Source organism: Phyllobates terribilis, unplaced genomic scaffold, assembly GCF_046119375.1.
Source record: "Phyllobates terribilis strain yellow unplaced genomic scaffold, ASM4611937v1 Scaffold_2__4_contigs__length_985480577, whole genome shotgun sequence".
Classification (NCBI taxonomy): domain Eukaryota; kingdom Metazoa; phylum Chordata; class Amphibia; order Anura; family Dendrobatidae; genus Phyllobates; species Phyllobates terribilis.
The window spans coordinates 456,426,225-456,453,093 of record NW_027362762.1 but is presented as its reverse complement, the minus strand read 5'-3'; the positions used below and the strand labels follow the sequence as shown (position 1 = coordinate 456,453,093).

The 26,869-nt window shown below is 47.5% G+C and overlaps 1 protein-coding gene across 1 annotated transcript; it reads right to left on the bottom strand.

The window, feature by feature from the left end:
• On the bottom strand, positions 1-26,378 carry LOC141246185 (general transcription factor II-I-like). Its single transcript, XM_073669118.1, has 5 exons — positions 26,282-26,378; positions 23,482-23,620; positions 23,235-23,354; positions 1,955-2,137; positions 1-32 (listed from the first exon to the last, which is right to left on the bottom strand). Exons 1-5 carry the CDS (start codon positions 26,375-26,377, stop codon positions 1-3), a joined length of 570 nt encoding a protein of 189 aa, XP_073525219.1. The 5' UTR covers position 26,378.
• Positions 26,379-26,869: the final 491 nt, after the last annotated feature.

Below are 26,869 nucleotides of genomic sequence, written 5' to 3'. Positions count from 1 at the left end.
TTACTGTAATGTAAAATCACAACCGAATATATCTGGGGATGAAAGAAAGAAATAAAAGTTCATAGTTAGAATATCTTCACTAGGTAAGTACCTATCAGGAAAGGACCTGATTAAAAAAACATACAATAACATAGTGAATATATGTATATATATATGTATTCTGGTGCTGAAATTGCCAGCAGGTGCTAGAATGAATGGGCTGAGCACTGGTCCTCCTTCTCCACCTTGTACTTCCAGTCCACAGTATACAAAGGTACTGAACAGTTCGGCAGGCGGCACTAATGCGTACTATGGCATCCAGTATAAAAAACACATGTGGCACAGTATACATTTTTTACAATGGAGTACCATGGGCAATGGATGCCACTGTACGACATCCATGACAGCCTTTCATTAGATGAATACGTTGGAAGCTTTTCCCTCATATGCGTTTAATGGAAGGAAAATGCATTGTGAAAAAAGTCTTAACGTAACGTTAATTAAAAACTGTGGGTGTTTTTAACACCAATACTGGATCTAAATGGGGAAGAAGCATAGAAGATAAACGTAGCAAAAATCATCAAAAATTCTACTAAAGCCCTTCCATGCACATTAGGATGTCCGCCACAGGTGCCCGATATTGACGGGTTCAGTGGACACTCTAATGTGTATGGGTGCGCCAGCTAACTGATGGTCGGGGTACATGTCGATTGGGCATTTCCGATTTAGGATTGCGTTGTTCTCCCTGAGATAAGCTGTTGGCAGTGGTGTCTGGTGGCAGTTGTTTCATAGAAAACACAGGAGCGCCTCAATGTATGAGAGAGCTGGCCGAGATGGCTGCCGGCCAAACCATCATTCAGCTGAGAGCCATCTAATTTGTATAGGGGCCTTAACACTGCATTGTGAATGTGGCCTAGTATGCAGCTACACTTCTATTAATTGGTTCGTTCTAAAGCATACACGTCAAACTCCAAATCTGGCCCTCAAGGTGGTTTTATTTGTCCAGTGACTCCAGAACCACCACCCCTATGTCGGGCCTATTATACTGTATGGAGGACTATGTGGGGCCATAATACTGTATGGAGGACTATGTGGGGCCATTATACTGTATGGAGGACTATGTGAGGCCATTATTCTCTATGGAGGACTATGTTTGGCCCATTATTCTGTATGGAGGACTATGTGGGGCCCATTATTCTGTATGGAGGACTATGTGAGGCCCATTAATCTGTAGGAGGACTATGTGGAGCCCATTATTCTGTATGGAGGACTATGCAGGGCCCATTATTCTGTTTGGAGGACTATGTGGGGCCATTATTCTGTATGGAGGACTATGTGGAGATCATTAATCTGTATGGAGGACTATGTGGAGCCCATTATTCTGTATGGAGGTCTATGCAGGGCCCATTATTCTGTTTGGAGGACTATGTGGGGCCATTATTCTGTATGGAGGACTATGTGGGACCATTATTCTGTATGGAGGCCTATTTGGGGCCCATTATATTGTATATTGGTTGTCCCACGACTTTGTCCAAGTTTTACATTTTGGCCCTCTGTGTTTTTGAGTTTGACATCCCTGTTCTAAAGTATATTTTGGACTGATTTAAAGATACCCTTTCAAGTCCCCCAAACAGACCCATTTTCATTTAGTGCTCCAATCCTGCACCCATGTCAAATCCTTGAAGACACAGACAATAGTTAATATATGGCTATTGCTGTCCTGGACGATGCTAATTAACTTGGACTAGTGCTAGTCCTGGGGGGTTTGATTTACCCAGAAGAGTCTTACCTCAGCCTTCCTGTGGGCATGATTGACGTCCTCCTTACTGGTCCTGTCATCTCTGCAGTGCAGTGAGGAGGACGTTAATCGTGCCCAGGGGTCTTCATTACAGCATCTGAGGCCGGACTGCTCTGGTGAGGTGACACCCCCTGGACATGGGTGCTCTATCATAGCAGCAAGTAATCAAATACTCACCTTTTATGGTAAAATATATGCTCGACTTGTTTTCCAAGATTTGCTTGATAGTGTGAAGGTCATATGTTGATGGATTTTTAATGACTATATCATTTGGGAGGCCACATACCACAACAGCAGTGGGGTCCCCAGCCATCTTTTCATATGGGATGGGTACTGGCGTTGTTCTTCCTAATGCCTTACCTTATTTGGAATATTAAAAGGAAAAATAATACAGAATAACTAGTATGACTGAAATGCATTCAAAACCACTTGGAGAAGTTTTGCAAATTTTTTACTTTTGAGCCAAATTTTAAAATATATCAGTTGCAGCTTTTACATAGTTTCTAATTTGGAAACATGGAGTCTCTTTTAACAACACACACTGTAAACGACCAGAAATTGCCTGGAAATAGAAAATATGACTGGTTTACACTTAATAGTAATTTGCCATCAGACAAATTCGATTGTATAAATCAGGTTTTTATGTTACACATATTTTAAAAAAACTGACTATATATATATATTTTCATATAACTAGCTACATAAAAAAATCTGAAATTTAGTAATTTTCACATTGGCCACTAGGTCTAATATCAGACTGTTACTTCCAGGTTGTTACAGAAACTTTTCAGCAGTCTTATTATCATCACAGACCGGATTACAATGAAGTATTAGGCTAAGTTCCCACAATGAGTATTTGGTTCATTTTTGAGGTTGCAGATGCTTTGCAGCATTTCTACACCATTTAGTTAAATTAGGCTACTTACGTTTTTGAGGGTTTTTTTTACATACGTCACATTTTTTCTCTTTTTGGTACGTCATGTTATAAATAAAACCGCTTTGTTTTGGATACTTCCTGTTACTTGGATTTCATAGAACTTTATTGATAAAGTCATGTGCGAATTATATGCATTTTTTGTGAATTTCCATTGCGGAAACGCACTAAAAACACATGGTTTTTACATCTGGATTTTGCTCAACTCATTCAAATCTATAGGGAAAATCTGCAAATATAAAACATTTTTACAAGAAGAAAAACTGATACGTTGTGGATTTCAAAAACGCAACTGTAGCATCGGCGTCTCTGCCCCTTGCTAGGCAGAGAAGCGGTCCCTCTAACCTCCCCGCTCCTGGCGCGGCGTCCTCCAGCGCTTCTCTCCACGCTGCTGCAGTCCTAAGGAGTCCCCGGCCAATTGCAGGAGGACCTCCCATATATAAGGCACCTCCTCCAAAATGGAGGTGCCCGAGCAAAGTATTTTGCACTGTGTCTGATCTGTGCTTCAGCCCTCAGGTCAAGCTGCTAGCCTGACTTCTCGTCCTGCCTGCCAGCCTGTTATCTGCCCATTACCTGCCGAGCCTGCCAGCCTGCTCACCTGGAGCGCTCACCTGTTACCTGCCTGTTACCTGCCTTGGCTATCTGTCCGCTCACCTGGGAGCATCCGCCTGCCCTGTCTGTCAGACCGCTCACCTGGGAGAGTCCACCAGTTACCTGCCTGTTACCTGCCTCGTCTGTCTGCCCGCTCACCTGGGAGCACCCGCCTGTTACCTGCTGTGTCCGTCACCCCGCTCACCTGGGAGCGCCCACCAGTTACCTGCCAGTTACCTGCCTCGTCTGTCTGCCCGAAGCTTCCTTTTCCTGAAGCAAGCCTTCTCCTCTGCCCCTGTGCTGCACCGTCCAGACTGCAACAAACAGTTCTACCTGGAGGTTGATGCTTCCTCCTCTGGAGCCGGAGCGGTGCTCACCCAAAAGTCTTCATCCGTGAGAATGGTAACCTGCGGCTTTTTCTCCAAAATCTTTTCCTCCTCTGAGCGCAATTATTCCATAGGAGACCGAGAACTGCTGGCCGTCAAATTGGCGCTGGAGGAGTGGCGCTATCTGCTTGAAGGGGCTCTATACCCGGTGATCATCTACACGGATCACAAAAATCTGGCATATCTCCCAAATGCCCAGAGACTTAATCCAAGTCAGGCCCGGTGGTCTTTGTTTTTTGCCCGCTTCGATTTCATCCTTCATTTCCGCCCGGCGGACAAGAATGTCAAAGCTGATGCCTTGTCTCAATCCTTCCTGTCCTCCGACCAAGAGGAGGAGCCTATGCACATTATCGACCCCTCCAAGGTGGTGAATGTGGTCCCCTTGGATTTGACTCGTCTTCCACCCGGCAAGACATTCGTGGCGGTTCCTGACCGTGAGAGGGTTCTTCGCTGGGGTCATTCTTCTAAACTAGCTGGCCATGCCGACCAAAAGAAGACTTTTCTGCTCATTTCTCGGCATTCCTGGTGGTCTACCCTGCGTAAGGATGTGGTAGACTTCGTCTCTGCCTGTTCATCTTGTGGCCGCAACAAAGTTCCCAGACACTTACCAGCCGGCCATCTCCTGCCGCTTCCCGTACCTGTTGCCCCTTGGCGACACATCGCCAAGGACTTCATTACCGATCTCCCTGTTTCCGCCGGGTGTACTGTCATTTGGGTGGTCGCGGACCGCTTTTCTAAAATGGCTCATTTCATTCCCTGCCTGGTCTCCCGTCTGCACCTGAGCTGGCTAAGGACTTTATCCGCCATATCTTCCGTCTCCATGGCCTACCCCTCCACATCGTGTCGGATCGAGGGGTTCAGTTCACCTCACGCTTCTGGAGAGCCACATGTAAACTACTGGACGTCACCCTGGACTTCTCCTCCGCTTACCACCCTCAGTCCAATGGTCAAGTGGAGCGGATCAATCAGATCCTTACCAGCTACCTCCGGCACTTTGTTAATGCCCACCATTCTGATTGGGTGGACCTCCTTCCTTGGGAGGAATTCTCTTATAATAACCACGAGAGCGATTCCTCTTCCAAATCCCCGTTCTTTATTGTCTATGGCCAACACCCCCAGATTCCGTTTCCCGTCTCTGCTTCTGTGGACAATCCTGAAGCAGAGTCTCTTGTCAGCGAGTTTTCTACCATTTGGGAGAGTACTAGGTCCGCACTTCTTCTGTCCTCCAAGCGGATGAAGAGATATGCTGATAAGAGACGTCTGGATCCGCCTCAATTCCGTCCGGGAGACAAAGTTTGGCTCTCCTCCAAACATGTGCGGCTCAAGATACCCTCCTACAAGTTAGGTCCTCGCTTCATCGGCCCTTTCGAAATCCTCAAGCAAATTAATCCAGTGGCCTACAAATTAAACTCCCGGCCACCCTATGGATTCCCAACTCCTTCCACGTATCTCTCCTCAAACCCGTTGTCTTTAACTCTTTTTCCAACAATCCAGGTGCTTCCTCTGCTCCGGTTTCCGCTGAAGACGTCTTTGAGGTAGAGAGTAGTGTTGAGCCACCCCCGTAGTGTTCGAGTTCGGTTCGGTTCGTCGAACACCCGTGTGTTCGCCGAACTGTTCGTCGAACACCTTCGAACACCGTTAAAACCAATGGCAGGCAAACAAAAACACATAGAAACACATAGAAAACACCTTCAAAGGTGTCCAAAAGCTGACAAACTGCTCAGAAGACATAACTAACACATGGAAAAGTGACAAGTACATATAGTCATGCGAAAAGAAAAGAGGTGGAGGAGTAAAAGGAGGGGGAGACACAGATATAGGCATGTCATGCCCTTCTAAAATCCAAAAAGTGAGAAGCCGACACGGCCAGTCCGCTCCTGCCCGTGCCACCTCCGTGTCGCCGGGTTTGTGCCAGAGCCGCGGTGAACCCTGACGGCCAGCCCCCCTCTCCCAATACTGGTGCCTGTCCACTGGTGGGTCGAGCGAGCCCCCCTGTGGTGGAGGCAGCTCTAAGCTTTTTAATTTAAATTGTCTCTCTAATTTGAATGAATACACTTTAAATCCATTTACAAGGATCTATTGGAGGGCAAGTCTCATGCCAGCAGCCGCGTAATTCCAGCTCCAGTAGTGTCCACTAAAGCTGCTGCAGTTAAAAAGCTTTTATAAGGATCGAGCTCGGCTGTCCACCGCAAGGCATCCTACTGCCAGTCCCAGCCCCTATGCCTTGGGGTGCCTCCTGATGCTCTTCACTGACTATCCCATGGTCCCGAAGCATTTCCTTTGAAAAAATTAAGTGTCCAAACTACAGGTGGTGTAGCTTGCTTAACAGCCGGGATAATCCGCTGACTAGCAGACACTGCTACTAGGCACAAAGTATTTCCTGGGCTAGATGCAGTTAAAAGTTTGTAATTAGATACTCTCGTTGGATGCTGAGAAAGCATTCCATAGAGTCTCCTGGCACGCCATATATTATTCTCTTAAAAAGTTTGGGGTAGAGGTCTAGGGGACCCTTTTATAGCCAAAATCACGGCCCTGTATCGCAATACGTCACCTAGGCTGAAGATAAATGGAACTGTAGCACCCTGAGGACTCGGTTGCTACAGAGGTATTGCACCTCACCCAGAGGTGTGATATCTCACTCTCAGGTAAGGATGGAGTGTGGATCAGGACCCGACACCTGCATGCATTACACCACATTGCCGTGGGGCAGGGCGACCAATATGCCCCTGAGATGGGCACGACAGTCCCTGTCCCTGGCTGGAGTGGGGGGAGGGAACACTGAGGAAGGGGAACCCTGTAGTGCAGGAGCAGGGAGGAAGCAGTTCCTGGGTGCATTGAGAAGGGAGTATAAAAGGTGGGCACCATCTTAGTTCAGTGCAGAGAAGTCTGAGCAGAAGTGACAGGGAGCAGGGGCTCTGCATGAGCTCTGCTCCAGAGGCGGGCCTAGTAACAGAGGCCCAGGCCTGGAAGAGGGAGAAGGAAGGAAGAGGAGCGGAGAAGGCTCCAGGAACGAGGAACGAAGGGATCCCAGGGGTGTGGACGGGCGAGTCGCCACCGCACGCCCGAATCCACCTGCGTGGAGGGGTCAGGCCAAAGGGGGAGACCGGTCCCCGAAACTAGTGGAGGCGGGAAACGACCCTCAGCTAGAAACCGGAGGCTGTGACATTTTATGTGGCGCAGCCCCTCGCTACACCCGCTAGGAAGGCACCACATAGGGTCAGGGAAACTGGCGCCAAGTTTACCAAGAGGAGGCCCGAGGCAGCCGGACAGAAGGGTTGGTAATTAAGGCCAGACAAAGGACACACAAAGGGGGTCCTGTGAAGCGCTCCAAAGTTATCTGGGAGTTGTCTGAGCCCCTCACCTGGTGAGCACAGTATGACGTGGGCAGCCGTTACCTGCAGACGTAGTCTGGATAATAAGAACTGTGAGTAAAGGCCCTGGACTGCATCACTCTATTTGCTGATGATGTCCTAGTATATATCACTCAATCACATATATCCATCCCTGCTGTTATGGCTGAAATAGATCACTTTGTTACATGGTCAAATTTTAAAATCAATGCAGCGAAGTCTGAGGCCCTCGATGTCTCCCTCCCCAAATCCATACAGGATTCCATCCAGTCCAACTTTCCCTTTGCCTGGCCCTCACAGGGTATCAAATACTTAGGAATTCCTATTCATAGAGACCTCTCCCATCTATGTTATCTTAATTTTGGGCCCTTTATTGAACAACTCCATACAGACCACGGTTGGCAAGTTAGAACTGTAAGATTCACTACGTGAACCACTGGTGTTTTGTGGAAAAGCACATGTACACTGTGTTCCAAATTATTATGCAAAAAGTGTTTAGGAGTGATAAGGGAAGGATTTGTTTGTTTGTCAGTTAAACTCATTGATGGTGATGTGTGTCAGGGATCTTTATATCACTGTAAGCAATTGCAGACACCTGTGCTAATTAGTTTGGCAGGTGTGTCCAATGAAAGGCAAGTCTACTTAAGAAGGCTGTCCCACATTACTAAGCAGCCTACATTTTCTGCCAAAATGGGAAAGAAAAAGGATGTGTCGGCTGCTGAGAAGCAACAAATTGTGGAGTGTTTAGGTCAAGGCATGACTACAATCAACATTGTGCGATGATCAGGATGAAGTGTCTTGGCAATCAAGAAGTATGTAGCTGATTCACAGTACACACGTGTGCGTGCTGATAAGGGCAAATTGAGGACTCTTTCCTACAGGCAATTACGTCAGGTTAAAAGAGCAGCGGCAAAAAAGCCTTGTCATAGCAGCAGACAAGTTTTTGAAGCAGCTGGTGCCTCCAACGTCCCCCGAACAACAAGATGCAGGGTCCTTCAGAGGTTTGCAGCTGTGCATACGCCATCCTGTCGACCTCCTCTATCCACTTCACACAAGCAGAAACGGCTCCAGTGGGCCAAACATTACATGAAGACTGATTTCAAAACTGTTTTGTTCACGGATGAGTGCCGTGCAACGCTCGATGGTCCAGATGGATGGAGTGGAGGATGGCTGGTTGATGGACACCCCACGCAAACACGGCTACAGAGCCAACAAGGAGGAGGTGGAGTAATGTTTTGGGCTGGAATCATGGGGAGAGAGATTGTCGGCCCCTTTAGGATCCCTGAAGGGGTAAAGATGAACTCCATAATGTATGTGGAGTTTCTCAAACAGCACTTCCTGCCATGGTTCAAGAAAAAGAACCGTGTATTCCACAGCAAGATCATTTCATGCATGATAATGCACCGTTTCATGCTGCACATAACACATCTGCATCTCTGGCTGATATGGGCATAAAAGGGGACAAACCTATGGTGTGACCCCCATGCTCCCTTGACCTCTACCCCATTCAGAACCTCTGGAGCATCATCAAAAGGAGTGTCTATGATGGCGGGAGGCAGTTCACATCTAAGCAACAGCTCTGGGAGGGTATTCTGTCCTCATGCAAAACAATTGAAGCAGAAACCATCCAAAACCTGACAAATTCAATGGACGAGAGAGTTCAGAAGCTCCTTTCGAACAAGGGGTCCTATGTGCAAATGTAACATCACCTAGAATAAAGTTTTGAGTTGAAAACTGTTTGATTTCAGTTTCTAATAACCTGCTAATGCTTATAATTTAAAAAATGACCATTTTTTTGGTCTTTATTAAAATGAAAAGGTTGATCGAAGAGTGTGGGGGATCTAAGAGTGTGGCAACCCAGTAGTCAGGATTACTTCGAATTCTGACAATCTGAGGGTCATGTTGCAGGTAGTGCAGCAAGAAGGCACTTATGTGTCTTGCGCATCTCGGAGCCCCAAAATTATTTTCCGGGCTAGATGCAGCTAAAAATTATTATTAATTTTAAATCTGGTGGAGCTTAGTATAGATGGCCTAATAGAATCAGTACTGCACACTGCTACAAAGCCCAAATTATTTTCCAGCCAAGATACAGATAAACATGATTAGTACTTTTAAATCTGGTGGAGCTTAGTATAGATGGCCTAATAGAATCAGTGCTGCACACTGCTACAAAGCCCAAATTATTTTCCAGCCAAGATACAGATAAACATGATTAGTAATTTTAAATCTGGTGGAGCTTAGTATAGATGGCCTAATAGAATCAGTACTGCACACTGCTACAAAGCCCAAATAATTTTCCAGCCAAGATACAGATAAACATGATTAGTAATTTAAAAGCTTAAAATGGTTGGTGAGGTGATTTTAACCAATCATCAAGCTTTTACTCTCCCCAGAATGACACAGGGGTATAAAAGTCGTTTCGGATCCATGATTTGTTCATCTTTATAAACGTGAGTCTGTCTACATTATCAGTGAAGAGCCGCGTGCGCTTATCTGTCAGCACACCACCAGCAGCGCTGAACACACGTTCAGACAGAACGCTGGCTGCGGGGCATGACAAGATCTCCAAGGCGTAAGTGGCTAGCTCCGGCCATTTATCCAGATTGGAAGCCCAAAAAGAGCAAGGGTCCAGTGACACAGTCATGGCTTCAATGTTTACTTGGAGATACTCCTGTACCATCGTCTCTAGGCGTTGACTATGTGTCAGACTTCTTGTCTCCTGTGGCCTTGCAAAGGATGGGCTAAAAAAGTGGTGAAATGATTCCGCAAAATTGATGTTACCAGCAGATACTGTGTTTCTGTTACGGTTTGAGTGCTGAACACTCGACGGTCCCACGGTTGGCAAGTTGGAACTGTGAGATTCAGTACGTGCACCACTGGTGTTTTGTGGAAAAGCACATGTAAGATTCTGCAACAGTCTCTGCTGATACTCCTGCATGCGTGCATCCCTTTCTATGGCAGGGATAATTTCTGCAAATTTACTTTTGTACCGGGGATCTAACAGTGTGGCAACCCAGTAGTCAGGATTATTTCTAATTCTCACAATTCGAGGGTCATGTTGCAGGTAGTGCAGCAAGAAGGCACTCATGTGTGTTGCGCATCCAGGAGCACCAAGTCCCTGTTGTGTTGGTGGCGAGGTAACAATCATGCTTCCTTCCTCTGTCCTCTCCCCCCAACCTCGCACAACAGAAAAGTGATCAAGGTCTCCCTCATCTGATGAGTCTTCCATCAGTTCGTCCTCCACTTCTTCCTGGGCTCCTGCACCTTCCTCACTAGTTTGGCTGCTACCATGCGCCCTGGTAAAACCATCTACCCCACCCTCACATGCCTGCCGCCTTGGTGCTGCCGACCGTCTGGACCTTGCAGATGTTAGCCCTTCCGCATACAACTCCTCCTCCTCTATTTCCTCCACCTCCTCTTGTGCCACCACCTGACTCCGAATTCTGTTTAACATGTGCTCCAGCATGTAAATCACCGGAATAGTCATGCTAAAAATGGCATCGTCAGCACTAAACATCTTCGTCACCATTTCAAAACTGTGCAGAAGGGTGCATAGGTCCCTGATCTGAGACCACTCCTCCAGCGTGATTTGCCCCACCTCTGGATCTCGTTGGCCCAGGCTATAAGTCAGAACGTATTACACCAGGGCTTGTCGGTGCTGCCTCAGTCGCTGCAACATGTGCAGAGTTGAATTCCACCGGGTAGGCACATCGCATTTTAGCCGGTGAAGTGGCAGGCCCAACGACTTCTGTAGAGATGTAAGTCGCTGAGCTGCGGGATGCGAACGGCGGAAGTGAGCACACAGCGACCGTGCCCTCTGCAGAAGGCCATCTAGTCCGGGATAGTGGGCTAAAAATTGCTGGACAACCAGGTTCAACACGTGAGCCATACAAGGCACGTGTGTGACATTGCCCCGGCGAAGGGCCGCACCCAGGTTTGCAGCATTGTCGCACACGGCCTTCCCTGGTTTCAGGTCCAGTGGAGACAACCATTCATGAAATTGGTTCTCCAGAGCTGACCACAACTCCTCAGCTGTGTGACTCACATTTCCCAGACATTTCAAAGTAAAAACCGCCTGATGACGTTGAGCCCTACTGCCAGCATAGTAAGGAGGTGTGCAGGATCCCTTCTGCGCAGTTAGAAAGCTTGTGGCATGACCAGACAGGCTTTGGGTGCAGGTGGAGGACCGAGAGGAGGTTGAGGAGGCAGAAGCAGTGGAGGAACTTTGAGATAAAGAGGATTGACGCACAACTCGTGGGGACGGCAAGACTTGGACAGCAGCCCCTTGTCCTGCTGTCACCATAGTTACCCAATGCCCAGTCAGCGACATGTAACGCCCCTGTCCATGCCTACCCGTCCAAGTGTCTGTGGTGAAATGCACCCTGTCACACACAGAGTTTCTCAAAGAAGCGGTGATGTTGTGTGCGACATGCTGGTGGAGCGCAGGCACACCTTTCTTTGAGATGTAGTGCCGACTGGGCATCTGGTACTGGGGCACTGCGACGGACATAAGGTCTCGAAAATCCTCTGTGTCCACAAGGCGGAAAGGCAGCATTTCTGTAGCCAAGAGCTTGCAGATGGTGAAATTCAACCTCTTAGCTTTCTCATGGCTAGGAGGAAATGGTCTTTTACTTGTCCACATCTGAGGGACCGAGGGCTGGCTATTGTGCTTAGATGGGGTTGATAAAGGTGTCCCCGGCAAACTGCCGGTCTGTGAGGAAGATGCGGGCGGACATGTTAGGTTGCCTTGATCCAAAGGTGGTGCTATCGATGTCGGACAGCGCTCAACAACAGCTGGTGTTACCACCTCCAAAGAAAATGATGACCTGCCAATCATGCTGGCTGTTGCGGGTAAAGAGGTGGCAGGTCTGCGCCCCAAAACAGGTGTGACTGCTGTCCCCCCAGTCACAGAGGATGAAGAGGCCGTGGATGCACAAGATATGGCAGACGGTGGTTGGCCCGGCCGGCTAGGCCGCATTGTAGCACAGTGAACTTCCCACTGCAACTTATGCTTCATGTCCATGTGCCGGTTCATGCATGAAGTACTCAAACTATGTATTTTTTGGCCTCTACTTAGCTTTTGCTGACAAATGTTACAGATAACACGAGTTGGGTCATCTTTATCGATCTGAAAAAATGCCCAGGCTATGCAAGGCTTAGCACCCATGCGACCTAAAGAGCCACCACGACTTGTGGTGAGAGGCAGAGTTGTGTTTGAGGATGCAGTTGTTGACGTGCTTCCAGTACTACTTCTCTGTCCAGGAAGGCGCAACCTGACCTCGTCGTCACTAGCATTCTCCTCTACCTCCTCTGCTGACCTCATATATTGGCTGACTGTGGGTTGACAGTAAGTGGGATTTCCAACCTCATCATCATCACCCTGTGCGTTATCACACCCGTCGTCCTCAGAGCCAACCTGTTCCTGCCATGACAAAAAACTAAAGTTGTCGCTCCAATCAGGTATTTGAGTCTCATCATCGTCTTCCTCATTGTCTCCACCAACAGGAGTTACAGTTTGGGAATGAGGGTCTACATTATGGTCAGAACCTTCAGCGCCTGGTCCTGGATCCGACTCATAAAGATTCTGGGCATCAGTGCAGATCATTTCCTCGTCTGGATTCACAGAAGCGCTGGAGCCGACCTCTGATTCCCAGGCTATAGTATGAGTAAACAGCTCTGCAGACTCAACCATCTGTTCTACCTCATACTCAGATAGGCAGCTGGAGATTTGGGAGCTGTGAGGAAGCAAGTGCGATTGGGGTGACACCTTTGAGGACTGGAGTATTTGTGATGTTGAAGTTGATGTGGAGGAGAGCTCACTTAAAGGAACACTTGATATCCGTTGAAGCACCTGCTGTTTTTGTGCCTCATCTGGAATTTGTAGCGATTGGTGTGGCCGTAAGAAAGGGATCTTATCACATTGTCCGCTAAAAGAAGTAGACATTTTAGTTTGGCTGGAAGATGGTCTTTCTTCTGCAGAAGTTATTGTTGCTTTAACACCTACCCCACAGACACAACCTTTTTTCCCCTTCCCAACACGCCTATTCCCCTTTCCACCAGCAGCAGGCCTTTTTCCACTCATTTTGGTGGTTAACTAATTCACAACTCTGGAGTTGTTTGCACAAAAAAACAATGGAGGGGAACCGAGCAGAGCTGAGTGGCCAAACTGTGGTATTAGCCCAAAAGTATTGGCTTGGTTAGATGCAGAAAAAAATTATATTCAATTTGCAACCTGATGGAGGTCAGTATAGATGGACTAATAGAACAAGTCCCACACACTGCTAGAAGGCCAAATATTTTTTCAGAGCTAGATGCAGACAAAAAATTATTTTGAATTTGCAACCTGATGGAGGTCAGTATAGATGGACTAGTAGAACAAGTCCCACACACTGCTAGAAGGACAAATATTTTTTCAGAGCTAGATGCAGAAAAAAATTATATTCAATTTGCAACCTGATGGAGGTCAGTATAGATGGACTAATAGAACAAGTCCCACACACTGCTAGAAGCCCAAATATTTTTTCAGAGGTAGATGCAGAAAAAAATTATATTCAGTTTGCAACCTGATGGAGGTCAGTATAGATGGACTAATAGAACAAGTCCCACACACTGCTAGAAGGCCAAATATTTTTTCAGAGCTAGATGCAGATAAAAAATATTTTTAATTTGCAACCTGATGGAGGTCAGTATAGATGGACTAATAAAACAAGTCCCACACACTGCTAGAAGCCCAAATATTTTTTCAGAGGTAGATGCAGAAAAAAATTATATTCAGTTTGCAACCTGATGGAGGTCAGTATAGATGGACTAGTAGAACAAGTCCCACACACTGCGAGAAGGACAAATATTTTTTCAGAGCTAGATGCAGATAAAAATTATTTTTAATTTGCAACCTGATGGAGGTCAGTATAGATGGACTAATAAAACAAGTCCCACACACTGCTAGAAGCCCAAATATTTTTTCAGAGGTAGATGCAGAAAAAAATTATATTCAGTTTGCAACCTGATGGAGGTCAGTATAGATGGACTAATAGAACAAGTCCCACACACTGCTAGAAGGCCAAATATTTTTTCAGAGCTAGATGCAGATAAAAAATATTTTTAATTTGCAACCTGATGGAGGTCAGTATAGATGGACTAATAAAACAAGTCCCACACACTGCTAGAAGCCCAAATATTTTTTCAGAGGTAGATGCAGAAAAAAATTATATTCAGTTTGCAACCTGATGGAGGTCAGTATAGATGGACTAGTAGAACAAGTCCCACACACTGCGAGAAGGACAAATATTTTTTCAGAGCTAGATGCAGATAAAAATTATTTTTAATTTGCAACCTGATGGAGGTCAGTATAGATGGACTAATAGAACAAGTCCCACACACAGCTAGAAGCCCAAATATTTTTTCAGAGGTAGATGCAGAAAAAAAATATATTCAATTTGCAACCTGATGGAGGTCAGTATAGATGGATTAATAGACCAAGTCCCACACACTGCTAGAAGGCCAAATATTTTTTCAGAGCTAGATGCAGATAAAAATTATTTTTAATTTGCAACCTGATGGAGGTCAGTATAGATGGACTAATAGAACAAGTCCCACACACAGCTAGAAGGCCAAATATTTTTTCAGAGCTAGATGCAGAAAAAAAATATATTCAATTTGCAACCTGATGGAGGTCAGTATAGATGGATTAATAGACCAAGTCCCACACACTGCTAGAAGGCCAAATATTTTTTCAGAGCTAGATGCAGACAAAAAATATTTTTAATTTGCAACCTGATGGAGGTCAGTATAGATGGACTAATAGAACAAGTCCCACACACTGCTAGAAGGACAAATATTTTTTCAGAGCTAGATGCAGAAAAAAATGATATTCAATTTGCAACCTTATGGAGGTCAGTATAGATGGACTAATAGAATGATGCTATGCCCAAAAGGTTTTACTTCACTAGGTGCAGTAAAAAAATTGGTATTCTATACACAGGTGGTGTATCTTGCATCACAGATAGGCTACTCCACTGACTAACACACTCTGCAATAGGCCAAAAAGGATTAGCTTTGCTAGATTCAGCCAAATGCTGTGAAAAAAACTTGCACAGCACTGGCACAGACCTGCCTGGCAAAAACTGATAGGAACTGATGTAACTTAGTCCTGAAAAGGACTGCAATTACAATTAGTCTTTACTCCCAACCTATCTATTTAAGAGCACAGACCAGCCTGATAAAAGTCGTAGGAAATGCTGTAACCTAGTCCTTAAAAGGACTGCAATCACAACTATTCCCTACTCCCAAGCTATCTGTAGATTTGTGCGAAAATTGGCTTGAAATTAACAAGGTATAGCGCACACAGCAACAGCGGTGCCGTCTAACACGCAGCTGCAGCAGTGAGAAAATGGTGGCGACGGGGAAAATGGCTTGGTCTTATAGGGCAAGGACATGTGACATACACTGCCAATGACACATGCCCTTGCTTGTGTGAAAAAAAGCACTTCGCTCCGTGTGTGCGCTGCTGATAGGCTGACAGACTGCACCTGCCCACTGTAAATGCGGGAAAGAGAAAAAAAAATGGAGATCTTCATTATTCCTGCAGAGATCCATCCCCTGCCCCTCCCCCCGCCCCGCTGTACACTCAAACTGCGGATTAACATTAATTTTCATCATTACTGAGAGAAAATCCAGTTATGATTTTGGTGCACGAACAGTTATCGAACATAACCTCGAACAGCCGAATTTTTCTCAAATCGTTCGTGTTCGCCGAACAGCTCGAACACCGCCCAAAACAGCTCGAATTTGAGATTGGCGAACAGTTCGAGTCGAACAACGCTCATCTCTAGTAGAGAGTATTCTGGCCACCAAGAGGGTAAGAGGAAAGACCTTTTTTCTGGTAGATTGGAAGGGGTTTGGTCCTGAGGAGAGAACTCTTCTATCTGCCCACTCACCTGGGAGCACCCGCCTGTTACCTGCTGTGTCCGTCAGCCCGCTCACCTGGGAGCGCCCACCAGTTACCTGCCAGTTACCTGCCTCGTCTGTCTGCCCACTCACCTGGGAGCACCCGCCTGTTTCCTGCCAGCCTGCCTGGAGACCCTGCCGTCACTTGCTGTGACCACCTTCCTGGTAAACCTAAAGACTGCTTCTTGCCCTGCTTTCTCGAACTGTGACCACCTGTCAGCTACCAGAGACTTCCGCCTACTTGCCGTGTCCATCCGCCATACCGGTCAGTCCCAACCATCTGACCCGTGGGAGCCACCTGCTCTCTTACAAGGTCGTCCCCAGAGTAGCACCTGGTCCCTCAGCCCGGATCCTCCCTGGTCACAGTGTCGTTAGCTGCCGTACGACCAGGGTCGGTTCGGGTGGATACTTAGTCACGCCCCTCTGGGTCCCTCCTTGCACCTCGGCACAGAGGTTCCACCACCTGGACCCGTAACAGCAACGCAAGTCAATTTACGTTGCGTAAAAAAATGCAGAAAGGGAAGTTAGGTTATGTTACACAAGACGTCTATAAGATGTGTGCAAGCCCCATGAGTTTCTCAAAAGACTCTTCAGGACACGCCGAAGACTTTTGTCCTGAAGCATCTTTTTTTTTAGCTTTTTAGGTCACTTTCTTAGTGTTTATTGTGATGTCTTTGGCCACCAATGTTTTTTTTTACTTGTCCTGTATAAACTATTGAGCGGTTTCCAAGAGGAGAAGAATGGTCAGGTCACATCATAGCTTTGGAAACATGAAGCAATTAAAAAAAGCTCAAAAGTATGAACCTAAGAACAGCAAGTCATTTATACACTGCAGTGCATAGGTTCATTCCTTATAGCCGTTATTTAGCGCTTTTTCAGGCAGGTTACAGTTTTTTGTGTACGCAGCCAGAGGATTTTGTATATGAGTGGCAGTCATCTCTTTAGTGTACGGAATAACAAGAATTATTCTATTAAATAAAATGAATGGTTTAGGCTGTGTTCACATTTGTGTTGTGGCTCCTATACATAGCTGCTGCATCTGACAGCCCCCAATGACTTACAGTGCTTCTTGCTGTCAGGGTGTTGTTGTGGTGCCCGCTATTTTAGTCTCTTGACAGCAATGTGAACAGAACCTTAGTAAATCATAAGAAGAAATGTTTTATGAGTACAAATGATTAATTGAACAATCCCATATAGCACCAATAATATTTCCAGGCTAGGAACATACCAACACTAAGTTCCCCCAATCAATGCACATAATTGGATAAGGGATGGAGTACGCCCAAAATTATGTATACCAAAGAACGACTATGAAGTAACCACTAAAATAAAATAAATTAGTTTTCATTGAAAAATATATTTAAAACACCATAATATACCATTAGAAATAGTCTCAAAAGGAGGAAGAAAGTACAAGAGGAAATCCAACCACCCATAGTACATTAGGAAAAAAACTATTCTCATCAATTTCATAATAGTGGTATGAATATGAATGTGCCCTTTGATCTTCTGTAAAATGGCTGCCGATGTGCGCATGCGCGTTGTAACCCTCACCATGTTTGCTTCCGCCTGGAACATCCGTAGAGCGACGCTCGCATGGAAATGACATCACCTAGTCAGTTTTAACCCACATGCGCGCGCCGTAAAGATGACTGAAGGCGGAAGCATTATATCTGGTCTGCGGTGCTGATGTGCCAATTAATTGGCAATAATGAAGGAGCCTATATTAACTAGAGCAAGGCATCCTACAGTGCACTATCCCTTGGGAAAGTAACAAGCAAAACGCGCGTCGGTGCAGCAAGGAGGATTCTCCACCTCTGGCATCATTGGTAAGTTATATATTAGACATTGATTTGCGCATGTTTACTAGGATACGTATGTGCACTTATTTACTCTTCATAGACTTATCTGAGGTTGTGTTCATATAACCACAATTATGAAATTGATGTGAATTGCTTTTTTTCCCGTTGTACCATGGGTGTTTGTGACGCGCCCCCTGGGACATATTCCTTTTTGAGGGGAATACCCGGCACCGGATCAGATGGGGGGTTGTAGTCTCCGAGCGGCTGTGACCCGGCCCGTGCCCAGGGCGTCAAACTCAGTGTTATGTGGCAGTCCTACAGATGTTATTAAGAGTTCTTTTGTGTCGACTACGCCACCCGTTGTGATGCGGTCACTGTGGCCGCCGCTGCAGCAGGGTCCGCTGAGGCTGATGGTGGGTGCGCAGCTTGGTGGGATAACCCCCAACGGGAGGGGTATAGCCTCAGGGGGGACAGGTGCAGAGGATGGGGGTTGTGGTGGTGCAGTGCAGACGGCAATGAAGACAGAGCCGGGTTGTGCAGTTAAGGGTGTTTACTTACTGCAGATGTTGTACTGGTCACTCCAGCTTCGAGTGACCACCCGAGCCGTGCTGCGTCCACCAGGTCCTGGATCCAGCCAACCCCCAAACAAGTCCGGAGCGTGGCCCTGAGCTCTCCTTCTGTCCCGTTCTCTGGCCGTCCCCACCAGTGATCCACCTAGGTCCAGCTCCCTCGGGCCTTCTGTTGGGACACCCTTGGCCTTGGGTTCCCTGACCCTTCATGTGGTGTGCCTTCGGGGTGGATGTGATGGGTGACCGTGGCAGACGCTGCCCACGGTCTCCGGTCTCTGGCTAGGGTGTGTTTTCTGCCCCCACCAGCTTGGGATCCGGTACCCTGTGCCGACTCTTCACCCGGGGATTTAAGTTGGGATCTTGGAGTCCTTTTCTGCTGTTTCCCCCTCTGGGTCTCTCTCTCTCTTCTCCTCTCTCACTCTGGGTCTTTCTTCTCTGCTCTCAGACTTCCTCTCTGCATCTGACCCTGTTCTTAGTTGGTGCCCACCTTATATACACCCTCTATGTGTGAGCTCAGGTGACCAGCACCCAATGAGCTCCTATCTTTACCCAGGCTGCTCCCCCTATCTGCCCCTACACTACTTGGGATGTACCACCCCCCTCCCACTCCAGCCAGGAACAGACTCGGTCGTACCTGCACATTTCTAAGTGGGAGTACCGTCGGTCTGCTCCTCGGAAATGGGATGTGTGTAGTGCATGCAGCCTACCGAGCTCAGTTCCACTCTCCATCCTTGCCCGGGAGTGGAATATCACACCTCTGGGTTGAGGTGCAATACCCCTGCAGCAGCCGAATCCTCAGGGTGCTACATTCCCCCCTGGTAAATCACAGCACGTCCTCGGGCTGTAAGACATAAATAACACCAAAAACATACAATTTTTTTTTTTTCATAAACATATAAAACAACATATATTAGCAAATAAAACATTCTCGTCGCCTCTGGCTCCTCCTCCGGTCACTGTGCACCGTGTGACCGGGTAAAGTGCGACAGTCTCTCTAGAAAACATGGTTTTCCTATAAACCCAGTAGGGGGCGCTTTAGGAAGCGCAACTATTTACAGGGGAAGTTGGCCGCTCTCAGTCCTCGGCCAGGTAAAGGGAAGGGAATGGCTGCTCACAGTCCTCAGCCTGTGGGATTACGGAATAACGGGTAAATAGTTCACTCATGCTGGTCCCAACGGGGACTATATATGTAGCAACAGTTTCTTTATACCCGGTCGGGTAACTATTTACATCCACTGCTCTGCCGCACTCAACGGCGTCTTCCTCCTGCTCTTTGCTTGTAGCTGGTTGTAACTTCAGACCCGTCCGGGTCCTCTTGCTCCTCCTCCTCGCACTGCAACTCCTCCCCCGTCAGGCGGTGTACGTGGAGGGCGTAAGGTCCTTTGGCACACTTGTGCCGGGTAAAGGTGACCTCGTCTCCGATGTAGAGGTCACGATCTCTGTGCCCCTCCGGCAGATGGGACTCCACGTCTCTGCGCGTGACAAAGACGTCGCCGGGGGTGTTGTTGTCTCGAATGAAGCCCCACCCATGCTGCTGGTTGAACTTGATCACTGTCCCGATGGTGCGGGGACAATGTGCTGCACGGGGGTCCCTCCTGGTCCGGCTCTTCTGCTCGGCGCTCCTTATTTGGGCCTGTTGTTCCCGGACCCGCCTCTCTCTCCGCTCCCTCGCGAACTCTTCGAGCTGCTGTCGGCAACACTCAGCGCGCTCTGCTGCAGCTGCCCTGGTTTCCTGAGTGAACCCCATTAGGTCTTCTCCGGTGGGGTCCCACTCAAACTGTGCTTCCGCTAGCGGGGGCGAGATCCGTGCCACGGGCTTCGGAGCCGGAATCAGGGGTTCATCCAGGGGTCTTAGTCTCTGCTGCCGTTCCAGCTCATGGTATTCTTTGGGCCAGATGAAGGGCCGCCCGTCCGGCCATGTGAGCTGGCTGAACAAGTCCTCCCCCAGGTGTGGCACCCTTGGTTTTACGGGCGCGGGCACGGTGGTGGTGGCGCCCGGGTTACCCAGGCCTTGCGGCCAGGCCTGGGGCACCTGGAAGGTGAAGGGCACCGTTAGGACGGCGGCGCCCTGGGCTACCTGGCCTTGCGGCCAGGCCGGAGGCTCCGCGGAGGTAGGGGGCGCTGTTGGTGATGCGGCGCCCGGGGGAACTAGGCCTTGCGACCAGGCTGGTGGTATTTCCTGCTTTGTCACGCTCCGGGTCGAGGCGCGTGACGTCACAGGGGTCGCTGCGGCGGCTTCCGGTCGGGGCCTAGTCCATAGCGGTGACATGGCGGCTACGGGCACAGCAGGGGGACTTTCGGGCTCTGCGACGGGGAGCTGGGGCAGGTGGGCGGTTTCCCGGCTTGGGGTATAGGCGTCCCCTTTACCTGCCTCCATGCGTTCGGCTCCCTTCTCGGCGTCGTCTTCGGCCTTTGGTCCTCCCGCGCCATCCTCAGAGGCGGTCTGTTTCCTCTTCCAGGGTAGCGTGCTCCGTTGACTGGTCTCAGCTTGCTGGGCCATCTCCCGGCTCCATTCCGCCAATATCTCGCGCTGTACCCGGGCCATCCTCCGTGCGAGGCCCTCCAGGGCAGTCTGTGCACACTCCCGGTCTCGGGGGAGCTGTGCAAGGACCTCCACTAGGCCTAGTGGGGTCGTGGTTTCTAGCAGGCTCCTGACCAACGGGTCGGTGCTGCTCTGCTCTCCTTCCAGCAGGCTCCTGGCCAGCGGGCCGGTGCTGCTCTGCTCTCCTTCCTCGGTCTCTAGCAGACTCCTGGCCAGCGGGCCGGTGCTGTTCTGCTTTCTCTCCATATCCGGGTAAACTCCTCCGCTACTCCTCGTTAGACTTCTTGCCTCCGGGTGCGCTCGCTCCAGACTCCTCCAGGCGGCACCCATCTTCGTTCTTTTCTCTCGTCTCCTCCCACTTCGAGGGCGGTCCCGGGGCAACTCGGTGACTGTCAGCTCCAGGGGCAGTTCTTTCACGCTGACAGACACCTCTAGCATCACAGTCTCTGTTGGTGGGGGCGGTTTCCACTTTTGGCGCCATTTTCGGTCCTGGCCCACGATGGGAGGCGGCCTCTTGCCACCTTCTGGCACGCCCATAATGGCGTCCGCTGCTCTTCCAAGGCGGGAAATCTGCGGATTTGGCGGGAAGCGTCGCCCAGTGGCGGGAAACTCTGCAGATGGCGGGAACAAGCTGGAAATGGCGGACAATCGGCGGGAAACGACCTGTGATGGGGTCCGATGGCGTGGACCCTCCGGAACCGGCAGGAGACTTCTTTCTGAGGTAAACTTGCACTTTTCTTCAGGCACGCAGTACCCGGGTGTTGCGGGCACGTAATCCTGCCGACTACGCCAAAGTTGACGCGCCCCCTGGGACATATTCCTTTTTGAGGGGAATACCCGGCACCGGATCAGATGGGGGGTTGTAGTCTCCGAGCGGCTGTGACCCGGCCCGTGCCCAGGGCGTCAAACTCAGTGTTATGTGGCAGTCCTACAGATGTTATTAAGAGTTCTTTTGTGTCGACTACGCCACCCGTTGTGATGCGGTCACTGTGGCCGCCGCTGCAGCAGGGTCCGCTGAGGCTGATGGTGGGTGCGCAGCTTGGTGGGATAACCCCCAACGGGAGGGGTATAGCCTCAGGGGGGACAGGTGCAGAGGATGGGGGTTGTGGTGGTGCAGTGCAGACGGCAATGAAGACAGAGTCGGGTTGTGCAGTTAAGGGTGTTTACTTACTGCAGATGTTGTACTGGTCACTCCAGCTTCGAGTGACCACCCGAGCCGTGCTGCGTCCACCAGGTCCTGGATCCAGCCAACCCCCAAACAAGTCCGGAGCGTGGCCCTGAGCTCTCCTTCTGTCCCGTTCTCTGGCCGTCCCCACCAGTGATCCACCTAGGTCCAGCTCCCTCGGGCCTTCTGTTGGGACACCCTTGGCCTTGGGTTCCCTGACCCTTCATGTGGTGTGCCTTCGGGGTGGATGTGATGGGTGACCGTGGCAGACGCTGCCCACGGTCTCCGGTCTCTGGCTAGGGTGTGTTTTCTGCCCCCACCAGCTTGGGATCCGGTACCCTGTGCCGACTCTTCACCCGGGGATTTAAGTTGGGATCTTGGAGTCCTTTTCTGCTGTTTCCCCCTCTGGGTCTCTCTCTCTCTTCTCCTCTCTCACTCTGGGTCTTTCTTCTCTGCTCTCAGACTTCCTCTCTGCATCTGACCCTGTTCTTAGTTGGTGCCCACCTTATATACACCCTCTATGTGTGAGCTCAGGTGACCAGCACCCAATGAGCTCCTATCTTTACCCAGGCTGCTCCCCCTATCTGCCCCTACACTACTTGGGATGTACCACCCCCCTCCCACTCCAGCCAGGAACAGACTCGGTCGTACCTGCACATTTCTAAGTGGGAGTACCGTCGGTCTGCTCCTCGGAAATGGGATGTGTGTAGTGCATGCAGCCTACCGAGCTCAGTTCCACTCTCCATCCTTGCCCGGGAGTGGAATATCACACCTCTGGGTTGAGGTGCAATACCCCTGCAGCAGCCGAATCCTCAGGGTGCTACATTTGTACTTTCTTTCTTCTTTTGAGATCATTTCTAATTGTATATTATGGTGTTTTTAATATATTTTTTCAATAAAAACTAATTTATTTTATTTTGGAGGTTTTTAGTTACAATTCCTCAACTAGAATCTGTGGGTCATTTATGATCTGCTTAGACAAATAGGGCAATAACATGAATATGACGTTTATGTCCATTAGAGTCTGGAGAAGATACCAACAGCGGCTCTCAGATATATTTTACAAGCAACAGAGGAAAGTGGGAGAAACTAAATGGTGACCACTGCTAAGATTAACTATACATAAACTATATATAATAGACATTACAAAGAAGCACAGTAATGCATCATACCATAACAAAGACAGAACAAATCCTCAACACATTTCTGGAGTGATTCAATCTCTGCGTGATTCGATCTCAATCTAAGCGTCTTCGTTACAGTTTCTGACACACAAACTTCATCCAAATTGCCTGCAAGAAATCCAAGGATAAGAAGCATAGAATTTCTACCATATGTGTTATTTTTTTTTTACTGTGCACAAAAGTTTTTGAGAAGAATTATGGAGCATCATTGCATTTAATGTTCCAAAATACTCACAATACTGTATGAAATCGTTCTGCAGATCCTTCCTGGAATCAAAGAAGGCTTTTCCTTTCCTGCTGCCAACAACCAACGCTTCTGAATCACATACAGCAATGCATGCTACTTCTGCCTTCACCCTGGCAAACTGCTTGCACTGCAGAGAAAAGTGGAAAAATTCAGATTAACTGTAAAAGAATACAGCAATATGTTATATATGTGAAAACATTTATAACAGTTATCATTTGTTATACATATATCCATTGTGCGGTGGGGGGGGCTGCAAGTATCTGCCTGCAGCTAGCTATGCTTTCCTTCACTTTTCTCAGATCTTAATATGAGCCAACAGTGTAAAAAGTTCCTGACTACTCTCTGTACTCCTTTACGGGTGATTTCCACTACTGTATAACCCCTTTTAATGGGCCCAGGGAGGTGATAATAATATACTCACATCACAGACCAATAACACTGCGCCGTCAGCCATTCTGTTGGGATCAACTTCTGGGGAGGTCATCCATTGATCGCCTGCAGCGTTCAAATTTTGTCAGAGCACAAAGAACACTGTTTCTTCCAATAGGAGGAAATGTGAACTCTGCAGCCAGTCAGCAATGCTGATTGGCTGCAGTATTTATGTCCTTGCCGGATACTGATCCCAGCAGTCTGGCGCAGATGCAGTGCTGATTATGCAGGAAACATGATCCATTATGTTCTAGAGCTATTCTTTTCTATTCAAATAATCCTGTAATACAGTGAAGCAGCTAGAGAGGGCCTAAAAGGTCCCTAAGACCCAAATAAAAATAACTATTAAATGGGTGGTCCGATACCAATAATGCCCTTCATAAATATCTATTAGTGATGAGTGAGCATGCTCATTACTTGAGATTTACGAGCATGCGCGGGTGTTTTCCAAGTATCTTCGGTGTGCTCGAATGTTATGTTTGAGTCACTCCCGTGTGCACGATTTGCGACTGTTTGACAGCTTTAATACATGTGAGGAATGCCTGTTTGTTAGGAATTCCTCACATGCATTAAAGCTGTCAAACATTTGCAAATCATGCACACGGAGTGATTCAAACATAACATTCGAGCATGCCGCAAATACTCGGCAAGCACCGATGCATGCTCGCCGAAAGGGTTAACAGAACACGCTCACTCATCACTAATATCTATCTTTAAGAACTAACCACTTTTGCATTTAGCTTTATTATAAAATTCCCTACCATTCTCCCTATCCTGCTATTCGCTAATGTTTTTACTTCCGTTGAAGTTTTGTTTGAGGGAAGTTTAAATGGGACATCACAGGAGGATGGCCCCACAACGACTTTCCCACAGCTTCTATCCCCCCTCCCGAAACAGTACGTCATATAAAAGTGGTTATGGCTTAAAGATACATATTTATAAAGGGCAATAAATGTATCAGACAACCCCTTTAAATATCAGTGATAGTTGGCCCATCTCATTCAATTCTAGAATGGGAATTCTGTGTGGGTGATACTAGAAGGATGCTAGAAACCACCTCAGGGCTTATTAAATGCACACAGCCAGGCAATACAGGTATGGAAAGAGAATAAGCATGTCCTAAAGTTTACTGACCAAATGGGTGAGACTCAGTTGTGGGATAACCCCGAATTTCTGCAGTTTAAAATACTACAGGACCCTATATTCTGGAAACGATGTCACATAGCAACGCTAGACCATGTTATTGAAAATGAAGTTTTATTGTCATTTAACATGCAAATTACTTCTTCAGAGAGGAAGAGGACTAGATCTCTAGTGCCACCTATTGGAAGTAGTCACTATCGACCCTTTAACAATCCTTGTTATGTGACTTAGGATAAAAGCCAAACCAGAATCTCAATTTGCAGACACGGTGTTTCGGGGTACTGCCACTCGTCAGTGCAAAGTATGAGATCTGATTTGACTAGGTGATAGCCTTAAGACTGGGATCTAAGGGGTAACGTTTCTCCTTGTGGAGAGTGACAAGCCAGGCCTGGCATGTCAGAGTGAGGAGACTTATACGCCATGGATGGTCCACTGATGAGGGGCAATATACCGAAACACCATGTCTGCAAATTGAGATTATGATTTGGCTTTTATCCTAAGTCATATGGCAAGGTCCGTTAAAAGGTCAATATTGACTACTTCCAATAGGTGGCACTAGAGTTCTAGTCCTCTTCTTCTCGGAAGAGGCAAGTTGCATATTTAATTTCTCAGAACAGCATGAAAGGCATATAAGTCTCCTCACTCTGACATACCATGCCATACCATATGAAAATATTGTATATAGAAATAGGGGTGTCCCCAAAAGTTCCATAAAGTCTGTGGAAATGGTGTAACTCACCTCTAACAAACTTTATCTCCTAATGCACTGACTTCCTCACTTTCGCGTTATATACCGTAGTGTGCTCTAGGTTCATTCATATATGTGATGAGATCCATGATTTTTCATGGATTAAACAGTGTACCCTTGTGTTTGGTTAATGTTTACTTGGATCTCCATTACATCTATATAAGTTCGATGCATCAGATGACTGCAATGATTTGTACATTAATCTATTCTACTGTATAGTAGTTATCATTGGTTAATATATGATATAAGACATTGTAGTGTAATTAATATCTGCAGATATCTGTAACAAGATCAGAATTTGTACCATTCATTGCATAACTGTAATTTTTATTATGAAGAATTTTTTTCAAAAAAAATAATTTATAAAAAAGATCAGTGATAGTTGGAGGGCCTTATGGAAAATCTGCATTAGGACTCGTAGACAGGCAAGCACATTTTTCTGTAAGGCATCATAGGAATATGGTTTACCATTGACTCCAAGGATGAGATGAAATGTTTAACTGCTTCTTTCCTTTCCAGCGTTTCATTGTACATAGACAGTATGGCTGATGGGAAGTTCGCCATTTCCCTGTTCAAAAAAAAAACCCAAAGATTACACTATATACTAAAAGTAGTCACAGTTGCTAAAGGGTTAGTCTTATTATCATATATTGATAAAATGACAAAGTGCTTATAAAAACAAGCAACTCTGCAATGTACTCCTTATTAAAAGTCCTCTTCATTCTCCAGAATGAAGGGCTCCCTAATTTTATTGCTTATTGTTCGTCGCCTACGTTACCTGCCACTGCTGCATTGTATGAGCTGGTCAAATCGCTGGATCTGGCCAGTCACCGTGCCCCTGTGCCGCTGCTGCCCTGGAGAGGCAAGGTGGCTCAATGATATCGCTGCTCTGATCTGTCAATGAGGAGTGCTGCAGGAAGTCGGGAGGCAGGAGAGCAGTGTGCTCCTGAAGATTCAGGGTGATAAAATCCCTTTAAAGGGAACCTGTCATCACAATTTAGTATGTTAAAATAAAGGTACGGTCTTAGTGGTGCTTTTATACTGATTTAATAGATA